We start from the raw sequence: 24,378 nt of genomic DNA on the forward strand, positions 1-24,378 counted from the left end.
TCTTTGAATTATAGACAACCAATAAAGATGAAATGATAAAGTTAAATAAAAGAAATATATGAAAGGCCTAATTGGTAAGAAAAGTATACCTAACATCATTTGAAGTATATGATTATTAAATTGATCAACAACTCCAATAGTTGATGTTAAGGTTGCTCGACTTATGAGGTAGTCGTAAGATTTATAATTTTCCATGAAAGCAGGATACGTACTTTCCACAATGGCAACAACATAATCATAAAATTGTTCAATTAAAATGTCACGGGGAATATTAATATCAACATAACCATTGTTTGGTTCATAAACCTTGAGTTCAACTATTTTTAAAAGCCATTTTGAAAACTCAACAATATCATGTGTTTGTTGAGTACCCTAACCTCCTTGAAGAAGTATCTTTCATGTTAACGTCAAGACCTCACAAGAATCCCAAATGTAAGATGCATTGATGGTAGAGTGAATAGTATTTGATCTACTCCCTCTATGGATAACATGCAAAAAAATTCTTAAATATCCACCAAAAACTACAACTTTACCATCGAACAATAGCTACTCATGACATCCTTTAAAGTTTTATCAAGAGCTTCAAAAAAATATTTGTTTGCCATTGATGCCTCATCCCAAATAATCAACTTGGTTTGGCTAAATAGTTTGGTATGGGCATCATCAAAGTCAATCTTGCAAGTTGAATTTTCAATTGTTGGCATATGTATTTTAAACTTAGAATAAGCAGTTCTATCGTCAGGTAACAATAGAGATGTTATTCCACTTGAGACCATAATTAATACAATTTCATGTTTAGACCTCAAAGAAGTTGCAACTGTTTTCCACATATACGTTTTACCGGTACCTCCATATCCATGTAAAAAAACTCCTCCTTTTTTATTGTTAACTGCTAACATGATTTTGTCGATGTTGCTTTGCTCGTCTAAAAAACAGTAAAAAAATGATGAATAAATCTAGAGAAATATAAAAATAATAATGATATGTATTTGTATACTTTAAGTAACCTGTAAGAACATTGAAAAGAGCATTAAACTCAAATTTCATGACTGCGACATCATAACTTCTCTCTTCATAGATGAGTCAATTTCCAATTGTTGAAGTACATAACCATTTGGATGCGAAATTGGTTTGAAATTCGTAAGACTCCTCCGATTAGACTGAAGTAATTTTTCAACCTCAGATAATGTTAAATTCTTCAATTCCTCTTCATCCAATATCAAATTTGTAGGAAGAAAGAAATAGTTAAATAATTGCAACAAAGATTGTAATACATGTGCATGAAAATGGTTTATTAAATATGTAATGAAACATTAATCGTTGGATAGTGTATTATAGAAAGGGATAAACTTGAATTATTTGCCAAATCTCTTTGTTTGTGCAATAGATTGCTTGAAAACAAAGTCCAACTTTGAGTCCATACATGTGTTGGCCTATTTATAGCTCCAAACAACAGCATAATGATAAACAACTTTCCAAGAAAAATGTCCATAACCCCACTAACTGGCATATTTAATAGCCCTAATGTATTCCATATCATCCTCAAGGAAACCCATCGCAAAGTATGCTTCCCTAAAAGAGTCATATTGTTTTTCCCCCACCTTACGCATGTATTCATAAGTTTTTGGTCCTTTGACAACCATGAGCATCATTCTTAGATAAAAGAGTTCTCCGGTTGTCGATGGAACCCAGATTAATCAGCCAATGGTGAAACCTTTCTTACGTGGCTTCCACAATCTCTTCTTCTTTTCATATACAAACTTGGTTACAAATTGGGCATATGTCAAATGTTTAGCCTCCTCAAATTGTCCATTTGAAATCAACCATGGTGTGAACGTAGATTCTGTGACACTTTCTTTCTTTAAGATATTTTCCATCCTCTCATAATCAGTATAGTAGACTTCATTCTCACCAATAAGATGGTAAAAAATATGTTCTATGACAGGTTTTCTTCCATGAATTTTGTAAGAAAAAAATCCTCCAACATGCCTCACTCGGTGACACATACCTACAGTCGAGGTATTCTTTTATTTGATCAATTGGGTCTTGGTCTTCAGAAGATGATCTAAACAAAGGAACAACAAATGTCTTGATCATGTCATATCCTTTGTGAATATATTTGAATATATATGTGATAGAGTTACTTTGGTTACACCATTCCATATTGATGTGAGCTTCATATGGAACGACATGTCTATTGTTCAAGGAAACACCATTTTCAATAATAATGTGTGTTTTGGAACTTCTTTTGTAAACCGGATAACTATCATTATCAACAATGGTTTCTTCATTGAATTTTTTTTTTTTTGGGGGGGGGGGGGGGAACTTGGAGTATTTTCTATTTTTCATGAAAGGCGATGACATCCGGGAAAGACCATAACGACCATGCATCATGTGTGTTTTGATAAAGTTATACAACCTTGGATGAAGAAGAGGATTTGGAATTTCATCAAATATGATGTTGTCAATGTCGGGTGATGTTGGATACTTACTTTGTGGATGCAAAACGATATTTCTATTAAAAAATAGAACTTTCTAAATTTGTATATAATGCAGTAGATTATAGTAAATAAATTACATGCCAAAACTCTTCCAAGAACATGTTTCTTGGTTAAGTCAATCATGATTTCATCAAAGTTAATTTTGAAGACATTTAAAACGATATCAGGGCGATCATGTGGCTTTAAATTTTCTTTGGACAACAATCATGTAATCTTAGGCCAATTAAGGTTGCATGTAAATGTAATAAATAAAACAGAGAAGCCAAGTGCACTGGAGATAGCCATAGCATCAAAATAAATTTGATTCATGTATCTCTTGCTACCTACAAACAAAGAATGCAACACAACTCTCCTGCCTGTTTTGATTTGTTGATTATGATTACTACCTCAGTGTTGTTCACTTAGCTATTTATATTTTCCAACTCTTAGCTTAGATTGGTTATTCCTCAACTAATTAAGATGCTATGTTTCCATCATTGTGTAGCCATCAACTAAAAATTATTGGAGGAGTCTTCTAGAATGGAGAAAAGTTGTACCCCCGTTTTTCGTTCTTGTAATCGGAAAGATAACTAATCTTTGACGGTTTTTCAATTTTTCTTTGTAACAAACTTTTTCATGTTTATATTTGTGGAGTAGGTTTAGCATGTAACCATCTTCACCATATGGAAGAACCAACGGGTATTGATATTCTAGGTAACTTGGATGAAACTCATCTATTCTTTGTAATTGACCATCACGGTGTTGAACAATTATGTCTCTCTTTGATGTAGAATCTATATCCCTAACTATAAGAGCAACAAATTTTGAAGGTTGTGATGCTGTTTTTAGCATAACCAATTTCGTGTATTATTCATGAATGCAAATCCTTGAAAAGGGTTCTTACTAAGTATACTATAAATAACCACATGCTATGGAGTTACTCAACTCTTTTATTGACTATTTTTGGGTGTCATAAAGCACTTTTCATAAAAGAACTCTTTCATTATCTCTTGCATATGATAACGCGAAAACGTATCATATTTTTGGCTCCATGTGCATTGATTTTTACCCGATTAACACTTATTATTACACAGTATTTTACGTTTATTGCAGGTATTTATCAATTAAAAGGTTTATCGCAATAAAAATGGAAAATAGCAAAAAGGAAAGAAAAAGGCAAGAAAAGAGAAGAAAATGAGGTTTCCAAAGGGATAATGGGTCACCAAAGCAAATGGGCTTGTGGCGCCCATTATCCAAAGGATGTGGCACCCGCCACATTGGGCCAAGAGGGAGGTGGCGCCCGCCACCAACCCTTTAAAAGTTGTAGACGGTTGTAAAAAGAGTGGCGCTCGCCACTCATCATGAAACTAGGGTTGTGGCAACCGCCACAACCTAGTCTTCCTATTTTTCCTCCACCATTTTAGCCACGGTTTCCACTACTTTTTCTACAAATGAGGAATATGGAAAGGATATATAAAAGACCTCTCAGACTCGCAGGATGGATCTTTCTTCTTCCAATTTTCAAGTCTACGATTAATTTTTGTTCTGCTTTAATTTTCATTTGGTTTCTAGGCTGTTTCTTACCATTGTAAAAGTAATAGTTTCTCCATATCAGGGACTATTATGGTTTATTATTTTTACGCACTCGGGATTCAATTGTAAGGGGTATTCATTGCCAAAGCCTGCCGAAATTATTTAATCAAAGATTCAAGATTCAATTCCAGTTCTTAAATTGCAACCAGGTTTATTATTATTTACTATTTTATTTATTTATGCCTTACTGTATGTTTAATTCCCCAATTTCCATGTCTGTCACCGGATCTATATCCGGCTAAACCTTAGGTATTGGTATGTAAAGACCGTCAAAACGACGGGATTCAATAAATAATTGGTGTTAGTTTTTATAAAACTTATTTTTCAGGTTTTAGTTTCTTATTTTAATCAAACTATTTTTCGTACGAGAGTACAAAACAAACTAAGGTTACGGTCAACAAGAATGAGAGTTTGAGATTTTAACCAGATAGCTGAAACTAGGCATTGATCCTAAATACAGCGAGAGCGCTTTAGGATTAATTAGACTTTATCTATATTCAAAAAATATTTTTAAATTCAAAATGAGACCGCGAGAGCCAAGCATTCTGGTTTAGGAGTATGGTCAGAGTCAATAAAAACGAGAGTGTGAGACTAAGTCCTTTCTATAAATAATTTTTACTCAAGAATATTTTAACTAATAAGCTTACACCAACTATCTATCGAATCCCCGAGGTTTGATTTATTACATATCGATATCACATATATCTTATATCTTTATCTTTACTTTTATTTATAGGTATTTCTCTTCATCCCTTAAATCTTAAGAATAATCATCAGCCTTAGATTTACATAGTAACATTAGACCATGATACGTTCGATTATTAGTCCTTGTGGGTTTGATAATCTTTAAAACTACGCGATAGGACTGTGCAGTTGTAGTCATGATTCACATAGACTTACCAAAGTGTCGATCAAGTTTTTGGTGTCGTTGTCGGGGACTAATTTAGTCGATATCGTAACTCCAGTGTTGACAAGTATAGACTAAGGCCCCTTTTTCTCTATTATTATACATCACCCCAATTTCTCTACGATTATCACCCCCAGTATTTTGAGGAATCGCAAGATTCCTATAAATCCAACTTGGAAATATTAATCGAGGATTTCATTGAGACGCAAACTCACTCTAGGATAGAATCTATGATGGAACGCTTTGTGGCTACACAAACTCTTCAGAATGAAGATTTTAGAAAACAAAGTCTCTATACCAATGAAACCCTTATGCAACTGAACATTGTGGTCGAGTCCCTCGTCACTCACAACGAGGCATTAGAGACTCAAATCTCCCTGCTTGCGCAGACACCTCTAGGACCTTTCCCTGAGAAACATGTGAATGTTGTAACAATCACCAGTGAAAGATCTACCGAAATTCCTAAGGAAAGTGATAATGGGGAGGATTCAGGTGAGAAAAGAGTAGAGATTGAGAGAGATTCACTGACACCACCCGAAAGGGAGGTTGTCAAAGAGGTAAAGAAGGAAGCACTATGTGTTATTCCTCCTCCCTATAAATCATCAGTTTCTTTCTCACGAAGGTCTGTGGAAGTTATGGTAGACCCCAAATCCGAAAGGTATGAGGAGCTATCGAAAAATATCCACACCAATGCACCTTTATTTGAGATCTTGAACAAGAAGAGAAAATTAGAAGACCATGAAACTAGGGAACTCATTAGTATTAAAAGGGGAAAACCAGACTTTGAGGTGGTGGATGCAAAAATTGAACCTAAACCTGAAAAGCTAGGTCTCAGGATAGAGCCAGAACCACCACCACAAGTTCAGAAGGATAAACTACCTCACAGAAGAAAAAGAAGAAAAGGTGACGGATATGAGAGATGGCGTGATAAGTGGCCATGGAAATAGAGGATAATGAAATCGTTACACTTACTGCTGAGTGTAGCGCCATAATACAAAACAAAATGCCTCCTAAGTTGAAAGACCCAGGTAGTTTCGCTATACCCTGTGTAATCGGAAAGTTTGTCATCGACAAAGCACTATGCGACTTAGAAGCCAGTATTTGTTGAATGCCCTTGTCCATATGAGAAAGGCTAAAAATGGGAGAACTAAGACCCACGAGGATGTCTGTACAACTGGCATATCAATCTGTTAAATTTCCCATAGGCACGCTAGAAAACATTCCGGTGCGCATAGGAAAATTCTATATTCCTACTGATTTTATAATCATGGATATAAAAGAGGATTCCAACATCCTTATCATATTAGGAAGACCATTCCTAGCCATAGCCAGAGCTATCATAGATGTTAAGAAAGGAAAGCTAACATTTGAAGTTGGTGAGGAAAAAGTCGAGTTCATTTTGACGCAATTCCTAAAGGCATCAGCTATAGACGACACATGTTGTCTACTAAATATCATCGACGAATGCATAAGAGAAATGGAGAATGAACAAACATCATACTCCAAAATACTGAAAATTCCAAGGCCTCATACTTTTGAAGATGAAAATTTAAGTAAGGAGTACCGAGATGACAGCCTAAGCGAATGCCTAGCACTAACACCCGATCATATGCCTTTCCAAAAGAAACTAATCCTAGAACTTAAGACGTTACCAAAAAATCTAAGGTACGAATTCCTAGACACTGAACTTGAGCGACTTGTAATCGTAAATGAAGACTTAGGCTAGATAGAAACCTAAAAGCTTCTACAGGTTTTGAGAAAATACCCAACTACTTTAGGCTACAATATCTCAGATCTAAAAGGAATAAGCCCTTCCATATGCATGCATCGTATAATGCTATAAAAAGACAGTAAGACCTCTAGAGAACATCAAAGAAGGATAAATCCCATTCTGAGTGATGTAGGAAAGAAAGAAGTGCAAAAGCTATTAGAAGTAGGTATTATCTACCCAATATCCGATAGTCAATGGGTCAGCCCAGTACATGTCGTACCAAAGAAGGGAGGCATCACAGTTGTTAACAATGAAAAAGGAGAATCTATAGCACAAAGAGTGGTTACTGGAAGTAGAATGTGTATTGATTATAGAAAATTAAACAAAGCCACTCAGAAGGATCATTTTCCTTTACCATTTATCGATCAAATGCTTGAAAGATTGGCTAAGCATTCTCACTTATGCTACCTAGACGGTTATTCGGGATTTTTCCAAATTCCTATTCATCCCGACGACCAAGAGAAAACGACCTTCACATGCACCTATGGTACATTCGCCTACCAACGAATGCCATTCGGATTGTGTAACGCTCCCGCAACATTCCAAAGATGCATGATGGCAATTTTTGCAAATTTCATAGATGACATCATGGAAGTCTTCATGGACGATTTCTCCGTATGCGGACAGAGCTTTGAAGGCTGCTTATCGAATCTTGAAATGGTACTAAAGAGATCCGTAAAAGTGAACCTAGTGCTAAACTAGGAAAAATGCCATTTCATGGTCCGACAAGGACTCGTGCTCGGACACATGGTATCCAACAAGGGGATTGAAGTCGACAAGGCCAAAATAAAAGTTATAGAAAACCTCCAGCCTCCGAAAACCGTAAGAGAAATACGAAGCTTCTTTGGACACGCCGGTTTCTACCAGCGATTCATTAAAGATTTCTCAAAAATCACAAAACCACTGACTGGCTTATTTATGAAAGATGCCAAATTCATCTTTAACGACAAATGCCTAGCAGCGTTGGAACAACTGAAAATAACTCTTATTACCGCACCTATCATGCAACCGCCCGATTGGAGATTACCTTTTGAAATCATGTGTGACGCTAGTGACTATGCTGTAGGCGGAGTCTTAGGACAAAGAAGGGACAAGAAACTTCATGCAATATACTATACAAGTAGAACCCTAGACCCTACACAGATGAACTATGCCACCACAGAAAAGGAACTTTTAGCCGTAGTGTTCGCTCTGGATAAATTTCGTTCCTACCAAGTAGGAGCAAAGATAATTATCTATACCGATCATGTTGTAATTAGATACCTGTTAAACAAAAAAGATGCCAAACCAAGACTCCTAAGGTGGACCTTACTATTACAAGAGTTTGACCTAGAAATCAAGGATAAAAGAGGCACGAAAAATGTCGTGGCCGATCACTTGTCAAGAATGGAAGGTATTGAACCTGAACGAGTGCCTATAAACGATGATTCTCTGTATGAAAGACTTATAACCCAATTGGAAAGCAATACAGCTAAAGATGCGTTAACCCATAAGGATACCAAAACAAACAAAGTAGTGGAAGCAATTTACACCCAAACCACATTACCATGGTACGCAGACTTCGTTAACTACTTAGCAGCTAGGGTTCTTCCGCCAGACTTGACGTATCAACAAAAGAAAAAATTCTTCCACAATCTTAAACACTACTATTGGGATGAGCCTCTACTTTTCAAGAGAGGCGCCGACGGTATTTTCCGTCGATGTGTCCCAGAAGACGAGGTAGAAAACGTAATTTCCCACTGTCATTCTGCTCCCTATGGAGGACATGCGAGCACCTCGAAGACTTACGCTAAGATCCTGCAAGCCGGCCTCTTTTGGCCTACTCTATGGAAAGATGTCCACATCGCGATCACAAACTGCGACCGGTGTCAACGCACTAGCAACATATCTAGACGCGACGAGATGCCGCTTAAAGGCATTTTGGAAGTAGAAGTCTTCGATGTTTGGGGAATCAATTTTATGGGACCTTTCCCATGTTTTTTTGGTAACAAGTATATCCTTGTTGCGGTTGATTACGTATCAAAATGGATTGAAGCCATAGCCTCTCCAACGAGCGACACACGAGTGGTAATTAGACTCTTTAAGCCAATAATCTTCCCTAGATTCGGAGTGCCGAGACTTATCATCAGTGATGGTGGCTCCCATTTTATTTCAAGGATTTTTGAAAAGCTATTACTGAAATATGGAGTCCAGCACCGCGTAGCAACACCCTACCACCCATAGACGAGTGGTCAAGTAGAAGTCTCAAACTGAGAAATTAAACGAATCTTAGAAAAGACAGTTGCCACCTCTAGGAAAGATTGGTCTTCAAAACTACCAGAAGCCCTATGGGCATATAGGACGGCGTATAAGACCCCAATAGGAACCACACCTTTTAAGCTAGTTTATGGAAAATCATGTCATCTGTCGGTAGAATTAGAACATAAAGCATATTGGACCATTAAGACCCTTAATCTCAATTATACTACCACATGCGAAAAAAGAATATTAGATATCTATGAAGTAGAAGAAATTAGACTATATGTGTATGAGAATGCTAGAATCTATAAAGAAAGAACAAAAAAATGGCACGACAATCGCATATTAAGGAAAGAGTTTAAGGAAATGGTTTAAGGAAGGCGACAAAGTACTCCTATTTAATCCCGCCTCAGACTCTTTCCAGGAAAACTTCGTTCTACGTGGTCCGGTCCCTTTGAAATTACCAATATCTTTCCGAATGGAGCAATAGAGATAAAAAGAAAAACGAGTGAACCATTCATAGTAAATGGCCAACGGTTGAAACATTACCATAATAGTGATAACAATGATTTCATTGCAATTCTTAAGCTTGCAAAGCCTCACGCTCATTCGAAAGAATAACACCTATCCTAATTATGTCGATCTTACGACAATAAACAAAGCACTTGGTGGGAGACAACCCACACTCCGTCTTTAACTATTTAATTTCCTCACAAATCTATAATTATTACTATTACTTAATTTTCATTTCTTTGTTATCTTTATTTATTTCTCATAAAGTTAATCAGTAAATTTCTGTATTATTGACCATTACTAACTTAATGCTATTATCTACTTGATTTTATCTAGCTACTGATTATCACAATGCAACAAGTAGATTACATGGATATAGTCTTCAGAGGCAGAGCTCAAAGGAGACGTTTTGAGACTCTATTTCAGAGAGAAATGACAATAACCTTATACCCAGATGAACACACCATGACCAAATTAGGTATAAGAGACAGTGTTATGTTTCTAAGTAACCGACTAGGCTGGGACACATTTGCTATCAAGAGAAAATTTAGTTCCATCACTAGGTTTACCTTAGATTTCTTAAGCTCCTTAGTGTACCTTCCAAACCATAGTATGGGATTTAACAAAGGCCCAATCACCTTTAGGTTGTTTGACAAAGACTACCACTACACCCACAGAGAAATGGTTGAACTCCTAGGATGTCCTAATGGCCCTGATACCTTTACTATTACCCAGGAAGACATACTTATGGACAATAAATTAGACCTCTTTTGGGGTAGCATCACTGGAAACAACCATCCCTAGCCAGACCTTATGCAATCAGAGAACATCCATAACCCTGCCATTCACTACTTTCATAAGATCCTAGCTCACACCCTATTCGGAAAGGAAAAGAACAGAACCCTTGTGTCCAAAGACGAACTATTTATAATGTATTGTGCATCACATGATCGACCTGTTAACGCCGCTACATTCATGATAGCTAATCTTTACCGCATAGCACAGGAAGACTATGGACCAATCTCAGTGGGAGGCTTAGTGACCATGATAGCGCATGCAATGGGACTACACTACCCAGTAGTCAAGGTTATATGACCTATGAACATCCAGTTTTGTGTCAACATTGGTATCATTAGGAACCTAGGCCCGAATGTATTTGAATTCCTCATTAACATCCAACCAGTACACCTGTTTACCCTGCCAGACCCTAGGACGAGTCTACATGATAGGAACAACTGGCTCTATGATTTGTTTGGACCACCGCCCCAAATCCATGATCACTATGACAATTATCTCTCTAATGCTGAATCACATGCCCCATTTATATCTGCTGCACCTCTCACCGATCATGCTGCTGCCATCAAAGTTGTTCAGACAGATGTCTCCAATTTGTGAGGCGAGCTGAGCACCCTCCGCATGGAATTCCACGAATTTATGGATGTAGTGACATAGAACCTGGATCACATTTACCAGCACTTATACTCGTTCTCTCCTCCTACCAGCAGTCGCCGTAATGGCTAATTTATTATAGTGTTACCGATTTATTGACTTTTACTTTATTTTATTTTCTTGTTAGGATTTTATTGTTATTTACTTTTACACATTGGAATTTATTTAATTACTTTATTTCCTTTTATTCCAGTAGACAGATTACTCCATCTTTTCCTGTCTACTCGATTCTTTTATTCGTCAATTTTGCGATTAAATTTCATTCCAATGTATCATGTTTACTATTCCCATACACTATATTATTGGTAAATTAAAAATTGCATATCCAAAGAAAAATAAAAGCACACGCATGGGAAACCAGACTGCATGTGGCACCCACCATACACACCAAAAGTGGCGTAGGCCACTACACAAGCCTGCACGCGCAGGCTGTGTATTTGGACCATTCAAATCACCTTTATTGTGATGTTCCTTGCATGTAGATAATGCCTTAATTCCATTTAACCACTTTCAAAACTCTTGGACCAAGGCATTGAATATGGTAAATGCTATTTACTTACCAATTAATTTTCCAACCACCTTCACCTCTATATAAACCACCAACATTACCTCAACAAACCACAACTCTCATTTACATATTTCTCTCCTCTCTTGCTCTATTCTCACTATATTACACTAGGAGTGTGAAATCCATTATGGCACAGATGAGGGAATACAAAATAGTGTTCAGAAACGGCAAGCCAGGCAAATTACAAGAGGAGACGTACACGTCTCTAAGCGCCAGAAGATCGAATCAACAAGGTATGCCGATGAACACTGTTTATATGCCTTAGGAATTCAAGATAGTGTTAACTATATGCTAGATATTTTGAATTTGAATTATTTTCTATCTCTCAAAGAACCTGTCTATGCTCAACTAACATTAGAGTTCCTAAGCTCATTAATCTTTAGTCCCACACCCAATACAAACTGCTCTAGTGGGACTGTCCAGTTTCATTTATTTAACGTCGAATACGCCCTTACATTTTCCCAATTAGCGGACCTGCTACATTTTCCCCATGAGGATGGTGTAGCAAGTGAGGTCCCAGATACTGAGGGTTGGCAACGCGCCTTCCAACCATTTTGGAGGGTAATAACCGGTATAGTAACCCATAGTTTTGAGGGAAACAAAGCCACTTTAATTCAAAACCCGGCTATTCGATATTTCCGCCAAATATTGGCGTGCACCATTTTTAGCCGAGCAGATTCTAACAAGGTGAACGAAAAAGGACTCTTTTATTTGTTTGCCACCTTTTTGCCACAAAATGTGAATCCCGTCTCGTTTATGCTATCACACATGCAAGCCATTGTCAATGCGAAGCGGGGCCTGACTATTTTCGGAGGTTTAATAACCTCCATAGCCAGAGTCCTAGGACTAGAAGAAAAATTCTCCAGACTAACCCAGCTCCCACATTATGCCATTGACATTAACATGGCAAAGAGCATGAAACTAGTAAAATGAAGGAGTGACGATAGATTTAATTTAATAACTGCTAACAATGTTTTTCAAGATCTTATCCACCCAAATCCAAATTGCACAGATGTGCGCAATCCGGATAATTATTGTTATACTAATAATCTGGTGCCTAACCAAGTCCATGCACACATTCTTGAGAATGTAGCTGCTGGTGAGGACACCGATGAGGATCACATTCCATAGCAAAGTGCTCCTGCTACTGACCCACACACCACACACACTTCATTTGAAAATGTTGCAGGTACATCTTCCAGTCAAAGACCAAGAAGAAATGTGGCACTAGCCACTCTTGATGAGATCTATGTTGAACTGCTGAGACGCTGAGAATTAGACGCTCAGCGAGACCTACAGATCCAAACCATGGGAGCTCAGCAAACTGAAATGATGCAAATCCTTCGCCAAATGCATCATGATCAGCACGAGAACACTTTCAGGACCGAATAGAACATGTCTGGCTTGATCGATGAAATGACAACACTGACAATGCGGGTGGAAGATCTCCAGAACTATACGCCACCTCACCAGCCAGGGAACGATGGACGTCCATGTACACGTGGCAGAAGGCGTCAGTAGCAGAATAACAAAAAGGAAAGAAAAAGGCAAGAAAAGATAAGAAAATGAGGTTTCCAAAGGGATAATGGGCCACCAAAGCAAATGGACTTGTGGCGCCCATTATCCAAAGGATACGGCGCCTGCCACATTGGGCCAAGAGGGAGGTGGCGCCCGCCACCAACCCTTGAAAAGTGGTAGGCGGTTGCAAAAAGAGTGGCACTCGCCACTCATCATGAAACTAGAGTTGTGGAAACCGCCACAACCTAGTCATCCTATTTTTCCTCCACCTTTTTAGCCATGGTTTCCACTACTTTTGCTACAAATGAGGAATATGGAAAGGATATATAAAAGACCTCTCAGACTCGCACGATGAATCTCTCTTCTTCCAGTTTTCAAGTCTACGATTAATTTTTTTTCTGCTTTATTTTTATTTTGGTTTCTAGGCAGTTTCTTACCATTGTAAAAGGGATAGTTTCTCCATATCGGGGACTATTACGTTTTATTATTTTTACGCATTTGGGATTCAATTGTAAGGGGTATTCATTGTTGTAGCGGTAAATTCATGATCATCAAGCTATTGACAAGCTAGAGATCAAATAATAAGAGTTGTCACCGCGCTTTTATTGTTTCCAAGGGAAAAGGGAAAAAGTACGAACAAAACCCAAAAGTAAGAAGTTTTCAAATCAAAACTAATAAAAAGTCAGAGATCACAAGTAAGGGGGTTGGTTACACAGAGGGAAGGTGTTAGCACCCAAAGTGTCCTAGGTACTCCTAGCGAGCCCTTTTTGTATGCATATGTACCTGGTATAAAGTGATGTTTACAAACAAATAGAGTGGGGGGATGAGAAAAGAATTCATTAATTATATTTTTGTGTTTGACAAGACCTTCGGTCTTGTGCCTACGTACCAACATAAAAATGAGGGATCAAAACCTCGTAGTTCGTGATACAAATTTCAAAGTGGATGCATTACTTTTAACAAAAATTAAGTTTGAAAGGCACAAAGGCCTAAAATGGTTTGCATGAATTAGTTCTTTTTGGATTTTTTTGAAAGTTTAAGTCAAGTATAGTTAAGTCTATTTACAAGTTTGATTTAAGAAAAGAAGTTTGAAAATGCAATGGCATAAGGCCAAAGTTTCTATCTTTTTGCAAAAGTGGCCAAAGTTTAGAACAAAAGTAGTTCACACAAAGAAGATTTTGAAAAAATAGAGGGAGAGATTTTGAAATTAAATAAATAGGGAGAATATGAAAAGACTATCCTATGTACAAAATTAAAAGTTTAGAGTTGAAAAGATCTGACCAAATGGGTAGCAATCCAATAGACAAGAATGTCAATAGAACCCCAGAATTCCCATAGAATTTTAGAATCAAGCAACACACAAATACACAATTATATTATCTTGAAGAGCAAGGCATCAAATAAAGATGGCCACATCCAAGCTTATCCATTCCATGATCTTCTCCAATATAGCGCATGTAACAGATGAATTCCACAAGTCACAGGTTCAAAATAACAGCTTCACAATGATCATGTTGCAGATGAACTTAGAGAGATCTTCAAAGATGTATCAAATGAAGTTCAAATTGCAAACACTTGGTTCTTCAACAAGTTGGCATTGGCCAAGTCCTTTAGCATAGGAAGGTTGCCTAGATTCTAAGTCCATTAGTCCAAGATCAAGCCAACAGTCCACTCAAAAGTTTTTTAGAATTTTTTGTTATTATTATGTACATTAATGGTCAAAGACCACACAAACAAGCAAAGTATACACAAGCAAAATATGTCACACAATATGGTCCAAATGGACAAAGTGAAAATTGCATTAACATAAAAAATTAGAATGATATGAATAATGGAAAATGAAATAGAGTGCTAAAATTAAATTGCATTAAAGTAAAAGCTTGAAATTAAAAGTTAGTTATTAATGAGTTAGAGGTTAGTATTGTTTTGCTTTTGCTTTTCATTTTCAAGACATTCTTTGGAGAACACTCAACCCACTTATCACAAGCATGAATCCTTGAGCCAAAACATCTTCCAGAGGAAGGAAAGAAGGCCAAGTTTCCACATAATACCATGAAAGAGGGGGACTTAGAATCTCACTAACTAGAATGCTTATGCCTTTTATGTCACAAATTTAGCGCTATGTTAAGCAATCGTAATTGGACTTATGTAGAAGTCACAACTATTTGAGGTCGGGCAATAGAATTTTGTTGTTAATGCATGTTAGAGACATAGTATAATGGACTATGCTCATGAAACATACCACACACAAAGAGAATATGCAAAAGGTGTGACCTAATCTCATTCATACTCATGTCAATTTTTCATATCAACTAGCATTAGGACTTTGAGATATCATAGGCCAAATGGAATGAATGAATGAAGAAAGGGAATAGGATGAAGTGTGAGGGGAATGAATCAAAATGGAATGAATGAATGAAGAAAGGGAGATGGAATGTACATTCCACAAATCCCCTAAATCCAATGATATTAATTTGACAAAGTCAAATCAACCTTGACCAAGGCCTAACAACAAGAGTTAAACATAAACAAGTCATCAAAATTGGTCAACAAATTTATTTGGCATTTATTCAAATTAAAATACTAAAATAGTGCATTTAAATTAAATATGGTTTGTCCAATTCCTAAAATCTCATCAAAACACCAAAGAAATGGCCATGAGATTTATCATAGGTCAAACAAGGTCAAAGAACCTTGGAGAAAAAATTTCATAATTTTTGGACATTTAAAAATATTTTTAAACAATTAAAAGAAATGCAAAATCAATTAATTCATGAAAAATATTAATAATGATCCAAAAAATAATTTTAATTCAGAATATGAAAGAGAAAAATATTTGAATTTTTTTGGTGAAAGTCCCATATTTTTTGGATCAATATTGAATTTAATATGAATTATTGAAAATAATGCAATTAAAATGAAAATTAAAATATCAGAAAAAACGTGGACCACTTGATCTCCCTCATTAATTGAGGTGGTAGATCAAGTGGCCAGAAACATGCGCTCCACCGTGCATATGAGTCAGCACACCATAACATTAGTATTCAAAAGGAACGATCGTGATTAAAACAAATTACATGGATCCTGTGGCTGTGAGAAATGTCAGCGCATGGCCGGAGCTGTAGCTCTGGTCTTCTTCTCCGGTGGACCTCACCGGACAGGTCCACCATCAACCATCACCAAAATTAAAAACAAGGACATGAATTCAAAGTAAAAATGGCACTGAGTTCGAATCTGACCTCAATTCACTCTAACTCCAGGTATATTGAGAGATACATGAAGTTGAAATTTGAGGTACATGAACTCAGTTGCTTCGATTTGGCCTCGAAGCAACTCAATCTTCTTGCCTACATTGGTAGGACTTCAGACAACCAAAGAATCAATAGAATTGAGCAAGAATTTTAGAGAATCTAAGAGATCAAAATTTCTGGAAAATACCTTCAATGGAGGTCTGGATTCAACTTATCTTGATCTTGCTTGTGCTTGATCTCACTCTACTTGCTTGCAGAAGAAGGATTGGATGCTTAAAAGGTTGTGGATTCCTGGAGATTTGAATTTCAAAACAATGGAAATTCAACCTCAAATTCAAATGAATTTCTCAGGTTTATTGTAAAGTGAGGGTTAGAGATGGGGGATCAAAGCTGGCGCGAAGGTTTGTCCATTGTTGAGCATATGAGGCTCTATTTATAGCTGAAAGCATTGATATTTGCACACTCGAAATCACTTTCTAAATTTGGTCATTGATGATGCATGGGTGCATGGGCGTGCATAGGCCCATAAAATCATTGCAATAAGTCCATAAATGAATGTTAGGTAGTTTGAATTCAGCCTGGATTGCAAGGCAAGTGTACATTTGGATTTGAATTTGATCTTTTCCAAGTGATGACACCATGTTCATGCCATGCGCAGCCTATGCATTCCTTGTCCAAAATGAATGAATTTTAGCTCTTTGGAAAGGTGAGATCAATAGGAAGAACTTTCATGTTCAACACTTTTTCATTCGGAGCTTGTAACTTGAAAAAATTTAAGGTGGAAGTTTGGAAATTTTTGACATACCAAAATTTTTCTAAGTGTAAAGCCATATGTCTCAATATTCCACCTTGCTTAACTTTTTATATGAGCTTCAAATGAGAAAAGTGTCTTCATCAATGTTCTATCTATATCAAAGACCTTCAAATTAGTCACCAATTTCATGTCATTTGGATTTGAAATGATAGAGTTATGTATTTTTGAAGTTTGGAAAAATCACTTGATCAATGGTATAGGTCAAAAGTGACCTATAATGTAACCTCATATCACATGCTCAAAAAAGTTGAATTAGCTCCCACTCCAAACATAAAAGTTGAATTAGACACATTTAATTTGATTGTGAAACTTTGAAATATTTCATCTCATAAAAAATGAGCAAGTTATGGCCTTGGGAAGTTGACTTTCAAATTAGGGTTTAGACAAAATGACCTATAATGTTTCAACATAGAAAATGATTTTACAAGCAAAAATATCTCTAGGTGTAAACATGAAAGTTGTTTGGAATGTTATTTAGAGTATGTTTTCTCTTGGAATCATTTTCATATGGTGAAAATTGTAGGAGATAGGGTCTAGGGAGACCTAGTTTTGATTAGATGAATCCATCTAGCCAACCACCATCAACCAACTTGCTAACTTCCAATTCTATTGACTTTCTTGGCTCATGGTAGATCATATATGCATAAGATGATGAACTTTTAAGTGTCCCTTGAGAAATTTGATCAATTGGTGAGATAGCTTGTTGGAGAATGTAGCGGGGTATTCGTTACCATTAGAGATATTGACTAAATCCAAGGTAAGCCATACAAGTCGAGTCTTCACCGCACTTCTATTTATCCAAAGGAATGGTTAGAAAGCGAACAAAAACCTAAAAGTTTTATCGAATCAAAAACTAGTAAAAGAGAGTCAGAGATCTGGGTAAGGGGGTTGGTTATGCAATGGGAAGGTGTTAGGCACCCAAAACAACCTAGGTACTCCTAGGGAGCCCTTTTCACATTTGTTGCAAGGTTGTTATTTTTTGTGAAAAAATTTGTTTGTGCAAACATGATTGAAGAGATGAGAAGAGAATATACAAGTTATTTATATTTTTTGTGTTTGGATGGATAAACCCATTGCCTACGTACCATCTTAAAAAGGTAGGATCAAAACCTCGTAGTTCGGGGTAAAAATCTCAAAATGAGTTGGTGAATTGATTGGTCCAAAAGCCTTAAGGTCTTTTGTTATCAAAGGGAGAAAACTCAACCTAAAACCACAAATCCAGCATGTGAGGATAGCTTCAACATGCTAGTGAGGGGTTAACCCTATAATAAGCATGGAAGACTCATTGTCCATCACTAAGGATATAGGTGAGTATTACATCTACCTCAAGGATAACTCAAACCTAATAGCTAAAGGTTATGAGAAAAGTTTTTATTAAGAAAGTGGCCATTGAAACCACACAAAAAAACATTTGAATGGGTTATATTTACCAATGAAAAGTATGTACAAAATATGGTCAAAGTTGACTTAGAGATTCAATTCAAAATAAGTGTTATGAAAAGAGAGTTTGAAAATCAAAAGCATAAGGCTTAGGTTTCTAAGGTTGAAAACAAGTGTTAAATGTTTGCACAAAAGTTTTGGCTTGGGTTAGAGTGGAGAGAAGAAGAAGAATGGCTAGAGTCCTAAACATGCAAAGAGCTAAGGAATAAGAAACAAAACCACAAATGGAGTTCCCCTCTTGAGATCATATTGATGATCCAAGTAGCTCCCATCCTTTGGAATAAGCAATCACATAAGCATAAACTTGAGCAATCAACAAACAAGTCTCTTAGCAAACTCCTCAATGAATCTTGGATTTCTCTCTCTTGGAAGCCCATGGCAATGGTTCCCCAAATTGGCTCAATGTTAGAGTCCCTAGCACAAAAACAACACACATCAAAAAGTTCTATTAACAATCAAAGAATGGACAAGAGGGAGTTTAGAATATGGTCCTTTCAATGTTCATCTTCAAGCTTTAAGCACTCTAAAGGCATGAGGCCTAGTTGCTCTTTGACATTTAAGCATTCTAAAGGCATGAGGCCTAGTTGCTCTTCAAACTCCATTAGCTTGGGTAAAGTCCTAAGATCTAAGTCCATTTTGTCCAATTCTTTGCATTTCGTTCACAACAAACAGACAAACACAAGCACAAAAGATATATATACAATTATATGCTCAAGTGAGCAAAAGGCAAATGGCATTAGCATAAACATGTGCTCAAGTGAGCAAAGGAAAAAGCAAATGAATAATATGTACAAGAATAGTAAATTGCATAAAAAGTAAAGAGCAAAAAGTAAATGTTAATGGTTAATGATTAGTGTTAATAGTTAGTGTGCCCTAAGGCATATTTAGCGCTATGTTAAGCAATCGTAATTGGACTTATGTAGAAGTCACAACTATCTGAGGCCGGTCAATAATAATGTAGGCAACAACACAAGTTAGAAGTCTTGATTAGTGAACCAAGTTCCAACAACTTGCCATGCCAAAAAGAAAAAGAGAATTAATCTTGTATTGGTTTAAGTCTTTTGCATGATTTAGGAAACAACATATCCTTAATGCAAAGCCATTCACTTGATCAATTGATCAAGATGAATTAGATTTGAATCAAGGAAGATTAAGTCTCCCTAATCAATGCTAACTTATCAACCTTCAACTCATTGATCAAAAAAAGAAAAAGAAGAAGAAGAAGAAAGAGATGAATAATGGAAAAGGAAATGGAAAGAATAAAGTGCATAAGGTGCATAACTTATCAACCATGTGTGTTGACCAAATGACATTGAAAGTCAAAGTCAAACAATAAGAAACCAGAAATGGGATGAAGATTGGAGGTCAAATAATAATCAAAATATTTTTGGCATTTTTAATATTAAAATAACTTGAATTAAAAATAAAAGAAAGGTCAAACTTCAAAATCACTTCAAATCAACCTTGAAAGGTCCAAGTGATTTATCCCAAGTTCAACAAGGCCAAACCAAGTTTGACAAAAAAATTCAGCATTTTTAAAAGTCAGAAACTATTTTTAATCAATTAAAAATGAATAAAAATAACCTAATTGAACTAAAATCTAAAATAAATCTCAAATCAATTAAAAATTGATGAGAATATTTTTCATAGATTCATCATCATTCAAATAGGTTAGGAAAATATTTTTGTATTTTTTGAATATCAAATACTATTTAAAATGAATTAAAAATAACCAGAAAAGAGAAAATTCACAAAAAATATCAAATGACAAAATAAAAAAAATTAAAAATCAATTTTAGAAACTAGAATTTAAATGGAGAAGAATGCAGTTGGTCCCATATTTTTTGGATTAAAAATAAAGAAGTTATGAATTTTTGAAAATAAAGGAAATAAAAGAAATTAAATCAGAAATTAATAAAATCAAAAAAACCAGGAGCGTCTGATCAAGCCTCATTAATTGACGTGGCTGATCAGACACTCCACATGCGCGCTTCCATGGTAGGCTTTAGTCAATGCGAAACATGTGGCATTATTGAAAGTAAACAAAATGCATGGCTGAGATTAAAACGTGGGAGATGCATCCAACGATCCAGATTGAATCTGGCATGGTGGACGGTGGCCAACGCCACCGTCTTCTCCGGCGAGCACTCAAGCTCCGCCCAGAGTTACAGGTCCTCCAAACTCAACCAAAATCCACGATCTAGATACCAAATTAAAGCTGGGGTGATGTACATCACCCCTGTACCATCCATTTCTGCTCTAGATCTCCACAGTGAGAGAAATCAGAGGTTGAAACTTGATGGTGTTCATCATGAACTTGTTAGATTTTGAAAATTGAATGCACAGCAATGATGCCTCTGTGGAGAGGACTTCAAACAATACAATAGTCAAGCAAATAGGTCAAGAAATAGTGAGTTTCGAAGAAAAAACCAGTTGAAGAGAACCTTTGAATTGTGGTGATCTGAGCTTGCTTCCTTGCTTCCTTTGGCCAAACAGAAGTACAATGGACTATGAGAGAGAGGTCTAGGAACTTTAGATCTAGAAATTCAACCAGATTTAGTTGAATTTCAGATTTGAGAAATTTGAATGAAAATGCAATAGTTCCTTTGGTGAGAGGTTTGGTTTTCAATTCAGCAGCATTTCAGGTTGATTCATGGGTGGAAATTGAATGGAATGATGCTTTTATTTATAGATGGAGAGGCAAGGCAAGTGTGATCAAATCTGGGTGCACGGCAAATGGATATTCATTGCATGGGCTTGCATGATCATGTAGAAGGCCCAAACTCAATGCCAAATGCAATCTGAGATATAATTGAGCTGAAATGGACATGTAGTTGGCAATGCATAGGCTTGTGTAATGAGTTTCAACATGTTATGCACAATTATGCCTAAAACTTCTCCTCTTCGAAAATGCCATTTGCCAAATCCAAACATGAGCATGTGAGTAATGGTTGGAAAAGTCTTGATGTAAGGAACAAATGTTATGTTGGGCAAAAATCCATTTGAAGTGTGGAAATTAGTGAATTTTGAGTTTAAAGTGTAAGGTGCAACACATGCAAAGGTGAGGTTTCCAAATTTGGTCAATGTTCAAGCCCCTCTTTTTTGATGATGCATGCCTCAAATGAAAAAACCTCCAACATCAAAGTTGTAGATCTTCTCAAGAAAATCAAAACGGACTTAAATTTTTCATCATTTGGATTTTTGATGAAAGAGTTATAGGCGCTTGAAGTTGGAGTTTTTTGACTTTCAATGCATTTGATCCAAAGTGACCTGTAATGTTTTGCATTATCACATGTATTTCCTTTGAGATTTTGAAATTTTGTTCAACATAACATTTGAAGTAGGCATCTTAATATTTCCAATTCATTTGATCCCATCTCAAAATCATAAAATATGAATGAGTTATATTCTTGGGAAGTTGACCCAAAATTAGGGTTTCAGTCAAAATGACCTATAATGTATTGGAATGGGAGATGACCTTCCAAGCTTCAAATCAATTTTTGATGAACATGAAAGTTGTTCATATTGTCCTTAGTAACAGTTTTTCTTTTGGGATCATCTCCATTTGACCAACACATAAAAATATAGGTCTCAGTGTATTTCAAAATAATCAGATGAATTGACTGATCAACTTCTCAAGTCCACAACTCATATCTTGATGAATTGATGATTGAGGGCACTCAAATATGTTCAAATATGCATGAAATTATGAATTAAATAACTTCCCTTGATTGTATTTGACCATGGGTTGAGGTTGCTTCAAGAGCAAGGCATTGTGGATGATCTGATGAATTAGGGTTTCCTTGGGAGATAAACCTCAAACCCTTTAACTTGCTTTGATCAAAATGATGAATTGAGATGCTAGGGAGGCATATTTTATGGATGAAAGTTTTGGGAACCATTACCATGCTTGCTTTCCTCTTCTCTTGGCCATATCTTTGCACCAATGATATCCTTGAAACTTTTGACCTTGTGATTGCTCAAGCTATAAACAAAAGATGTTAGTGACATATTTTTGTGCTTTTGGTTAGTAAACAAAATAAGAAAAGCAATAATATACAATTCAATCATGCTTGGTGATCTCAAACCACTCACAAGAGGTCCCACCCAAAGGTAAGGGGAACCAAGATGCTTATGATCCTTGAGGCAATGCAAATGCAATGTTATGATACCATGAGGGATCTTAGGGTCAAAATTGGGGTCTTACAGATGCCCCTATTTAAGGTCATTCTAGCCGGAGAAGTGAAGGTTAAAATCTTCGTCTCGACGGGGTAGAATGGGCTTAAATAATAACAAAGAGACGAATTTTGGTCCCTAAGAGACCTCATGATGCGAATGTATGTATGCAAACAGTAATACTCTGTGGGGGGATGTGCCCACAAAGGAAAAGATCAGAAGGAATCTGATAATCCCTATGAGTAATTCACTCTATGGGGAAGAGACTCTACCGAGGAGTAAAGGAATAAAAATGCGTGAGCAGGTAACGACTTGAGACTTACTGAGAGACACGAAGGGAATCTAGTGAAATACATCAACGGAAAGACTCGAGCTGACTCAAAGATGCACGTATTGGGGAATATGCCAATACAGAAAAAATTATCCATAACGGATACTTTGGATAAAAATCCGGACTCAGGTGGGGAAATAACAAATTAGGTATTACCGGTTACTGGGTAATAAACTCAAAAAGAGATCATGTGACCCCACCAGTATAAAGGGTGAGAGAAAAATATGCTCCGGGAGAATGAATATCTAAGACCGGTACAAGGGTGAGAGATATCAAACATCCGAGATCATCTGAGGATGACCTAAAAAAGGTACACTTCAGCTCAGGAAAATATGACTCCACCAAGGGACAACCAGCCAAACATAGGGAGCAGAAGGAAGGAACACCAGGGATGCCGGTTACTGGGCATATAATAGGTGACCAACCAAAACGTGAGTTGGGGAATATTCATAAGACACTCATCATCCAAAAGAGGGCTAAACGCAAACTCGATTATAGGATGGACATTCGATTCCAAAAAGGGATACGAATCTTACTCAACTGGGGAAGAACAAAAGGCTTCGACCAAAGAGTGCATGAGATATATTATCTATTACCGTTAGAACGTAGATAATATACTCGCATGGAAGATTATCCATAACCGGTTACTGGGTTAATAAAGGATAAATCGACCGAAAAGAAAGGACATCGGGACACCGAAACTAGGTATATAATGATGACCATTCAAGGGGAGCAACAACCATTACCGGCAATCGGTATAAAAATGACTTTCTGGGGATAAACTGCCTGATCAGAGCAATCATCCAAGAAATATACCACCGGGGGTGAAGAACTTATCAATACCGAATATTGGATAATGATAGCCGTCAAGGAGGGGATTACATCTATCGGATACTGGGTAGAAAACCACGGAAAGGTAACCGTCATCGATTAAGATGAACAAGCGGTTAACTCTACAAGGGGATGAAATAGGGTTTACAACTACCGGTATAAGGGTAGAAAACCACAGACTCCGTCGGGGAAAAGATGAATGATTACTGATTACTGAGCAATTATTCATTTATACCATAGGAAAGCATAGGAAACAGTCACAAGAGGCCAATCTAGGATCAAACTAAAGAGGCAAGCTGAATCAAGACTCGTCCTAGTGAGGATATAACTCAATAGGGGATCCCATCCCAATATATGTGTTGGGAGGAAACAGAAACAATCATCATCCACGAGGATATAACTCGGTGGGGAATATGGGAGGAAAGATAAACACTTTCTGCTTAAGGGACCGACTCTATGAGGAGATCAGACACATACATCTGCTCGGGGACATGTGTT

General features: G+C 36.7%; 1 protein-coding gene across 1 annotated transcript; it reads right to left on the reverse strand.

The window, feature by feature from the left end:
• Positions 1 to 521: 521 nt before the first annotated feature.
• LOC127122196 (uncharacterized) lies at positions 522 to 3,332 on the reverse strand. The gene is made up of 3 exons (XM_051052573.1): positions 3,038 to 3,332; positions 1,724 to 1,900; positions 522 to 925 (listed from the first exon to the last, which is right to left on the reverse strand). Exons 1-3 carry the CDS (start codon positions 3,330 to 3,332, stop codon positions 522 to 524), a joined length of 876 nt encoding a protein of 291 aa, XP_050908530.1.
• Between the last annotated feature and the right edge of the window lie 21,046 nt (positions 3,333 to 24,378).

Source organism: Lathyrus oleraceus, chromosome 2 (assembly GCF_024323335.1).
Source record: "Lathyrus oleraceus cultivar Zhongwan6 chromosome 2, CAAS_Psat_ZW6_1.0, whole genome shotgun sequence".
Classification (NCBI taxonomy): Eukaryota; Viridiplantae; Streptophyta; class Magnoliopsida; order Fabales; family Fabaceae; genus Lathyrus; species Lathyrus oleraceus.

Excerpts from the sequence above, each read along its gene's own strand:
- LOC127122196 (XM_051052573.1), bottom strand. The coding sequence starts at position 3,332 with ATGCTAAAAACAGCATCACAACCTTCAAAATTTGTTGCTCTTATAGTT. Across the intron at positions 1,901-3,037 it reads TACAAGAACGAAAAACGGGG|TCTACTATACTGATTATGAG; the intron begins GTACAACTTTTC and ends GTGAGAATGAAG. Across the intron at positions 926-1,723 it reads GAAGAGATTGTGGAAGCCAC|ACGAGCAAAGCAACATCGAC; the intron begins GTAAGAAAGGTT and ends ACTGTTTTTTAG.